The 8743-nt window shown below is 43.5% G+C and overlaps 1 protein-coding gene across 1 annotated transcript in view; it reads left to right on the forward strand.

The window, feature by feature from the left end:
- The window catches only part of UCHL1 (ubiquitin carboxyl-terminal esterase L1 (ubiquitin thiolesterase)), a 5188-nt gene extending 606 nt beyond the window's left edge, over positions 1-4582 (forward strand). The window contains exons 2-8 of the mRNA XM_010574546.1: positions 35-163; positions 1312-1462; positions 2788-2873; positions 2949-2996; positions 3369-3438; positions 3798-3856; positions 4156-4582. Of these exons, the coding sequence (XP_010572848.1) occupies positions 35-163; positions 1312-1462; positions 2788-2873; positions 2949-2996; positions 3369-3438; positions 3798-3856; positions 4156-4242 (630 nt within the window). The 3' untranslated portion in view covers positions 4243-4582. The remainder of the gene's footprint in view (positions 1-34; positions 164-1311; positions 1463-2787; positions 2874-2948; positions 2997-3368; positions 3439-3797; positions 3857-4155) is intronic.
- The last annotated feature ends 4161 nt before the right edge of the window (positions 4583-8743 follow it).

Below are 8743 nucleotides of genomic sequence, written 5' to 3' on the forward strand. Positions count from 1 at the left end.
CGGCCGTGTCACCCGCTCGCTGTGCCCCGTGCAGGTGCTGTCCCGCCTGGGGGTGGGTCCCGGGTGGCGCTTCGTGGACGTGCTGGGCTTCGAGGAGGAGGCGCTGGGTGCCGTGCCGGCCCCTGCCTGCGCGCTGCTGCTGCTGTTCCCCCTCACCGAGCAGGTAGGCGGTGGGCGGTGCCCCCGGGGCGGCTGTTGGGTCCCTCCTGGACCGCTCTGCTTCACAGGTCCTCTGGGCTGCAGCCCTGCGGGCCCCAGCTGGATGGGCTGGGTTCAGGCACCCAGCCTGTGGCTGCCCCGGTGCCGTGCGGCTGGTGGTGCCGTCCGTGCGGGGTTTCTGCTGTCCCCCCGGTAGGCCAACCAGGCCGCGCCTGGCCCGCGTGGCCGTGGAGTAAAAAGCAGGCTGTTGTCAGCAGCAATGTCTGTACCCGCTGGCTGACAGCGGGTACTGCGGGCTGCGGTCAGGAGTGCGACTGTGTCATCTCTCCGAGCATCAGATGGTTGGGAGTGGGTTTGGCTTGCACTGGGGCTGTAGGTGGGTGGTGGGTAGTAAGTGCTGGGTGCTTGGCCGCAGCCTCCAAATAGCCTGAACTAAAATGAACTGAGCAACAAAAAAAAGGTCTCTTATTCCAATATTCTCCTTACACTTTGTGCATCAGACTGAGGAAAAAACATGAGCAGTCTTGAGTGTGAGGAACAGCAATTCTGTTACCATGCTGAATCACTGCATATGGAGAGGCCTAAGTTACTTCTGTATGATTAGTACGTTTAGTCCATTTGATGCTAAGGAAGTAGATGAGGAGATGGACTTTGAAATAAAGTATACTTAACAGGTATTTAAGGAAGGATTACAGCCTTTCAGTAGTGATGGGTTTTGCATTTGTTTATATACTTTTCTCATGGGAAGGGATTCATGAAGGGAAGTAACCTCAAGGCACAAAGGCAAACTATGGCGGAGACATGCTGAGTAGTCTCATTAAATGGACCAAAACAATTGAGAGGGGATGTAAAAGAGCCTATCCATTATATGATTTCCCACCCCAAGCTATTTCCAGTGTACCAAACAGATGGAGAGGCTGAGAACAGTGTCTTTGGATATGACTGAGTCATGCAGGTAGTCCATTAAGTCTTGGACTGCATCCAGTATAGACATACGATGCTTTCCTGGACCTGTGCCACAAAGATGACTTTCTGGGTAAATCTTTGTCCAGTCCTGGTATTGATTCTCCTACACAACTCACTTGTCTAGTAGTTTGCACAATAAGAGGATATCACTGTGGTGAAATACTTAAAACAGTTCCATGTTTACAGCATGAGAACTTCAGGAAACAACAGACTGAGAAAATAAAGGACCAAGAAGTCAGTTCCAAGGTGTATTTCCTGAAGCAGACAGTCAGTAACTCCTGCGGGACAATTGGTCTGATACATGCAGTTGCTAATAATAAAGACAAACTCAAACTTGGTGAGTATAAAAGTGCTTGAATTTCCTTTTTTTTATGACAGGAAGATTGAGTGGGTATGGGTTATTGGAGAGACCTGGGGCTTTCATGCAGGCCAAGTTAAGGCATACTGTACTGCTTCAGTTGGTAAGTGGGTCTTTCAGCTCTTGAAGAGGGGCGTGTGGTTTCACCTACTGCCTGAATCGCAGAAGGTAATGTACTTTGACTCCTGTCTGGTAGCTGCAGAGGTATCATCCTAGTGAATGATGTAAGGGGAAAAGGGGACTGGGTTTGTAATTGGGAAGTACCATGTCCGTAAGTAGCTATTGACATTGTTGTTGATGTCAACTGAAGAGATTAAGTTCTTCATGCCACCTATGTCTAATGTAAACAGACTTGCTTAGTGTAGCCTGTAAATCAGTCTAAAACATGCTTTCTTTTTGCTGGGAAAGTAGAATAGGATGGTAAGAATCTGTAAGTAGGCTTTTCCTGCAGATGTAATAGTTTTGATGGTTCTCTTCCTATAGAAAAGCATATAAAACTGGCTTAGGCAACTGGTGGCTGGGAACTTGTAGGAAATAGGATTACAAGTCCTTGTCAATAAAGGGTTGTCATTGAGTCCAGGAAATAATTTACTATTCAAAGACTAGAGATGTGGAAAAGAAAACTTAATTTCCTTATTCCAAGAGAACTTGAACCCTTTGGGTGGTGTGGGATTCCTCATACAAAGGAAAACACATATAGAAGGCTATGTGAGAGCAGCTTTGCTTTACTCTTCTTGAAAGGATTCTCTGAAGTACCACACTCTTGATGAGTGAAATGGATGATGCATCATGTCTTTCATGTAAGACTAGAATGCAGGGCATGTTAGTACTGCACTACTAATTTATATTCTGGAAAACCAAAGTAAGCCTATCATGAGCAAGCCCTGCATTCATTTGAAGGCAGTGAGGCAACTTAATTTCATCTACCCATATTCTGTTAGTTATACTTGAGTGTCCTTACAGCCGGTACCTTTCTTAAATTTCTTCAAAACAGGACTGAACACCTCTGCCAAATCTGCAAGGGGAGAATCAGAAAAGCTAAGTCCCATTTGAAAGTGAGTTCCAAGACAAGTATCCAGAGTACCCTGAAGCACTTGAAACTCTGGCTGCGTAGATTGTTGTTAATAGCTTCTGGATAAATAGCTTACTTCAAGTGGTAGTTATAATTTATAAGCTGGAGATGGTTCCAGGCTGAATGCAGTGATTCCTAGTTAGTGCAACAAGCATTGATTACTGTGGGTTGCATCTGCACTGTAACTGATGTTTTACCTATACTGAATAAAATCTTTGATCATCTTGTGCAGATGAGGGGTCTGCCCTGAAGAAGTTTCTTGATGAAACAGCTGATCTGTCTCCTGAAGAGAGAGCTAAGCGTTTTGCAAATAATAAGGTATATGAACAACACAAACTGTTGATGGCTCTCAGCACTTAAGGATGTAGTAACCTGTATCTGCTTTCTCTTAAGGCTATACAAGAAGTCCATAATTCAGTTGCACAAGAAGGACAATGTCGGGTAAGATATGAGTGTGTATAATCTTGGGAGAAGGGGTTAATGAAGGTGGTAGAGCAATACAGTCTTTTTGTCTGGCAGATAGCTGCTACAGCTAATGAGGAAAGAGAAATGAGTGACTCATGGGTGAATGCTTGTGCAAGGTTTCTTCTTCAAACATGGATTGAAAACTGGGTTTCAGACCCAGTCTGAAAATGTGACTGTACATTAGGATTCCTGATGCTTGACCTTGTAGAGGTCTTGCAAAGACATCAAGTTTTTAGTCCTTTGCTGTTGCTTTGTTGTTGACATTTCTTCTGTCCTGTAGTCACAAGTAGGGTTTGCAGTACTAGGGTTTCCTCAACCTAACAAATTTATTTAATGGTCTCTCCTAAGGTTGAGGACAACAGTGTGAACTTCCACTTCATCCTGTTTGTCAATGTGGATGGACATCTGTATGAATTGGGTAAGGTCTGAGAACTCCGCAGTTGAACTGGGCCTACATTACACTGTACAGCACTGCTGGGGGCTCAGGCTAGATACTTGGTGCTGGTTAAGCTGTTTGCTGAGGCTCTGAAAGCAATACATAATTTGTACCTTCACTTGAAGATTTTAACTGAAGGCCTAGGCCCTCTTGTAGAGCATGTCATCTCCTGTAGAGCTGAGAATACTTAGTCCCCTTCTCACTCAAGCTATGTATTGACAATTTGTTCTGACCTCCCAAGTATCTTTGTGTGTGTACTTGTTTCTTGGGCCCACTATGCTCAGTTCTGCTAATTCAGAAGTAATATTAAGTACACTGAGTGATAGGACTTTCTTTCACAGATGGGCGTATGCCATTTCCTGTGAATCATGGCACAAGCTCAGATGACTTGCTATTGAAGGTAAGATTTCTCCCTTGCTCCTTGTTTACCTGAAAACAAGGCTTATAAAAGGGTGAGAGGCATGCATTCAGCGTGTAGTGGCTGTACTGACTTGTACAAGTTGGTGCTGCTTATACCATGGAACAAGGTAGTATTGTGCCATAGAGGTAGGTATCTGTTAAGTGTATTTATTAATTGGTGCCACAAGAACTTGTAACTTAGTTGGTGGGTCCCAGAGAGGAGCTGCGAAGACTTGGACTCTACAGCAAGTGTGTTCTGGTAATCTAAACAGCTGGGTTTTTCTTCTTTTTTATTCCAAGGATTCTGCTAAGATCTGCAGACAATTTACAGAACGTGAAAAAGGAGAAGTTCGTTTTTCTGCTGTGGCTTTCTGCAAGTCTGCCTGAGACTCTGAAGAGATGCAAGGAAGGCAGTCTAATAGCACACCAGTAAATGCAGTCTAAACTCCAGTGCTTCAGTACTTGTTAAACACAGCTGTTCTGGTAACTTAAATTGTTTCCACCTTTTGCTATACACAGGAGCAACATCAGCTGAGCTTATGCTAAAGGATGAGCTCAAGTTTTAATGTGAACAGTTTGGACACATCAGATGTCTTTAGACTCTTTTTTCACATGTTAAGTAGAAAATGCTTAACAGGCCTTGTTTAATCTATGTCATGTTAATTGAGCTGTTGGTTGATATTTCCTTGTCCTTAATGAGAATAAAATATTCTGCTGGAAGACTAAATGGACTAAAGTGATCACTGTAACATTCTCCAAAAGGAGTTGTGTGGCATCCTCTGTAAACCTTGTTTTCAAAGGACCCTCAAAGCTCTCCTGTGAGCAAAAAGTTTGTCAGCCTGAGGTTAGCAGGACAATTACTTTTTCTAGTGTCCTGAAGGCCTCCAAGGATAGAGAGATGCACCGCTGTCTGTGTAACATGTTCCAGTGCTGCTTCTGGTAAAGCTTTTCCTAATGTCCAGCCTGAAACTCTTCAATTTGCCACCCTGAATACATTTAGTTTAGTGGGGTAAGCTGTCATAAAGAAACACTCAAATGGCAACTTAAAGCTGTGTGCTCCTAAACATGCTATTTGTATTAATACTAGAAGCAACAGAATACCCACTGAATGGGTTGGTGTTATGTTTCCTTATAGGAGACAGTATTAGAACAGGTTTTTTTTTTCTCCTACCTGTAGCTAAAAAATCTGCTGGCTAATGCTGAACACAGTCCTTAGCTAGCTGGTGTGTGCTTATAAACGTAGGATTTGTGTTAGGAAGGCCTTAGAAGAGGCTATACTACCTCTCCCTTCCAAAATGATCTAAAAAAGAAGCCCATGCTATGTGAATTCTTAATAGCAGGATGAAATTTTGGGTGAGGGGGAAGAAAGATACTTAATATATTTTGCATATTATTGCATATTCCTTGGCCTCAGCTGTGACCTGTGGAAACTATTCTTCCCTGAGTCTAGCTGCTGTTTATCTGCAGCTCCTTGCTGATACCTCAGGTAGCTGTAAAGGGTAAAACACCCTTCAACTCTGGCCTTTCTTCTAATGCAGTGCATCCTAGTCTGTGGCTGCCAGCCATGTTGTATGGTGCTGGGTAACTTAACATTCTTAGGTGGTTGCTGGTGCTTTGCGTATGCTGCAAACTGTTCCTGGCTTCCAGGCTTTTTTTGCAGGGTAATTCAAAATACAAGCTTTGATTAAAGCAGTGTTTGGTATTGGGCCTTGTTACTGCTCAGATAATTACCTGATAGCTGAAGCTAGGGGGTTGCAACACATTTTAATTCAAATTCTGAGTATTAAAGCTCAGAGTACTTCAATTCTGAACATCAGTCTCTTTCAGTTTCTGTTAGCAGGGAGGTGAAAGCCACCTGCTCAGAAAAGGTCTGTTACATGTCACTTGCTGGTCTCTCCAGCAATTCTGCCTGTTAGCGGAAGGTGTTGCAGGGTAGAGGAAGGTCTCCTGGGGCATCTCTGCTGCAGCCTCCTGCTTGAGAGCGCAGGCTCAGAGCCATGCCTGCAGCTCAGGCTGCTTAGCAACGAAGCCTGCAAGAGAGGAAATGCATGTGGCATGAGCACGGGAGGATGAAAGGAGCAATAAAAATCAGGTATGGTAGGAGGGGGCACAAGAGAGAGCAGAGCCCAGTGAGCTGTATGCTGTACCTGGGGGAGGCTGCTTTAGTTCTGCAGGGGACCCCTTCATGCCTCTGCAGGCCATTGCCGAGGGTACCTGCCATAACTGTGCCTGTGTACAGTTACACAGGCAGTTGATGCTGAAGCAATGTGAAAGTGCCTTTGAGATACTACTGTATTGTTTTATAGTGATTGCAGCAAGCAAATGTTTCTGGTTTTGTTGGGTTTTTTTTAATCTAGCAATATAAATCTCCCAGTGCTACCAAAGTTTATGTTGTAGTGTTTTCATAAACTTTCACTCTTTTGCTCAAGCTTCTGAGTTAACAATCTATTGAAAAGCAACATTTGAAAAATTTTGGCCTCATGGAAAAACAGGAAAAGGGTTGTGACAGACTTTTCTTATTTTCTCACCTTCTGCTCCCAGGCGCAGCTTCAAAGGATGGAAATAAAGAGAACAACTAGGGAATGCATGTTATCCATCCACTCATGTATAACATCACTAGCAAGGCTGTTTTTCCCTGCTAAAATTACCACAGGGGCCTGGCAAACAGCTGGGCTTTACATCAAAACAGCCTAGGTAGAAAGAGGAAGGTAAGTTGCTGGGGATGGTGAAGATCTCAGGTGTTGGGACAGAGTTGCTTTGGATGAAGGAGGTCTCAAACAATAGGTGATGATTTGTAAGCTGGATAGATGGAAGGTTTTGCGATGCTAACAGTGCAGATGTTGCAGCTGTGTTAACTGCATTCAGAAGAAAAGTCATGATACATGGTAGTGTGTATGTGCCAAGTCAAAACCATATAGAATAAGCCATAAATAGAAAACATGAAAGATGTTCTAAAGCCGTATCAGGTGTGTATAATCTCAAAATAAATGCTTTTTATGCATATTTCCTGGTTAGTTTTACCTACTTGCAAGTTATTAATTTTAATCTTTGCCCATTGTTTCACACTTCAGCAGTAGTGTTTGGACCAAGAGGTGTAAACGTCTGTAGGCTTTTTTTGAGTGCTATGTATCAAAACACATTGGTTTTTTGTAGAAGATGCTCTCTGATAATTTAATATTTTCTGTTGGTCACATCCTATCTGAAGTGAGGCTCATTTTGTTTCTTGTCTGTCCTTGTTTTCTCCTCTTTGTGTTTTTTATCTTAAATCTGTAGTTCCATATGGAGCTGTTACCTTTCCGTGATTTTCTGTGCATCCTCCTTAATTAAAATAGCTCTTTTGACCCGATTCATTTCTCATCTAAAACCCTATGTGTTTTTCCTGAATTTACCCCTGAATTTTCACTATGACAATTACTGAGAGGGGCAGGAGATTGTGAAGCCTGTTTTGTGTTTTATGCCCACTCTGAAAGAAACCTGTGACTGGCTGTTGCCACTGCCACCCTTCCAGATATGTGAGGAGTCTGTTGAGCAAATTATTTAATTTGAATTAACAGGTTCCTGTATTTTTGTGCAGCCTTCCAGAGGTGGACTTTTAACAGTTAATATATAGAACTATCCTTGGAAATATTTGAGAAATATTTAAGAATCTCAGACAGGATTTCAAGCGTACCTCTTTAGACCTGCACATTGCTGATTTAGAACCGTATCCAGGGTTGACTGCACACAATCTAACACTTAATCGAGTTTTCTTCTCTACTGTGTTAAACTGTATTTAATGTGTTCTATAGGTGGCAGCATTGGGAAACTTTTAGCAACAAGTCTGATTCAGGAGCCACCAATGGAAAAACAGATCCAGGTGTGATTTTATTCAACCGCCTATGTAATGTGAAGTCCACAGGTAGTCCTACTGCTTTCAGTGGAACCATTCACATGTTTAGGCACACTTCTGATTTCAGAACCAAATATCCAATCCTTAATTTAGTCAAAAGTTAACTTGGGCATGATGTAACATCCAAAGCCTCTTATGCATTTCAGTAGCCTTTGGCTAGGTCCATAGCTTATTTGCAGCTGATACAGCCTCACACCTCCTCTTTGTCCAGTATACACCGCTATACAATACATGCACTACTATTTCCATGCTAAATAGGATTGTGGGGGAGTAAGGAAAGAAAGTGGGAATAACTCCAGCAGCATCCAGCTTTTGATGCACAGACCAGTTTATCAATCTGTAAATGTTTAAGATGGAGATGTAGTTACCTGAAAAAGGGAACTAGACATACTAGTGTCTTCTGCCTTTGATGGCAGAAGGGAGGCAAAGGCACCAGGGAGCTCTAGGGGCAAGTCCCACCAGCCAGTGTGCTGGGCGTAGGGAGAAAACAAGAGACTGGCAATAAACCTCGTAGTCACAGACTCCCCCTCCTGGTGCTGCTGACAGCCAAGAAGAGGCTGAGGACAGGACTACAGCTCAGTGAGACTGTGGACCAAATGGGAGCAAACAAGAACCGGGAAAAATGCAGCCAGAAGCTGAGTGACAGCATTAAAATTCCTTTGTGACCGAAGGAATTAAAATATCACTTGTGTTTTGTCATTTTTAAATTCTTGCAGAGGGTGATACTAAATTACAGGGAGTGGTTGACATTCCAAATGCTTCAAACCCAAGGGACCTCAATAGATGAGACAGTGGGGCTAGAACAACCTCACAGAGTTCAACACGGCGAGGTGCAGAGCTTGGCCTGTCTCTGTACAGGCTGGGATGCAATGGGCTGAGTTGCAGCCCTGCTCAACAGGCCCTGGGGACTATGGCAGGTACCAAATTGAATAGAAGCCCATGTCTTGGGTGCTCTGCTCATGAGTAAGGCAAATAGCATACTATGCTGGGAGTGGTAGT

This window comes from Haliaeetus leucocephalus, unplaced genomic scaffold (assembly GCF_000737465.1).
Source record: "Haliaeetus leucocephalus isolate CR32 unplaced genomic scaffold, Haliaeetus_leucocephalus-4.0 Scaffold439, whole genome shotgun sequence".
In the NCBI taxonomy this organism is placed as follows: domain Eukaryota; kingdom Metazoa; phylum Chordata; class Aves; order Accipitriformes; family Accipitridae; genus Haliaeetus; species Haliaeetus leucocephalus.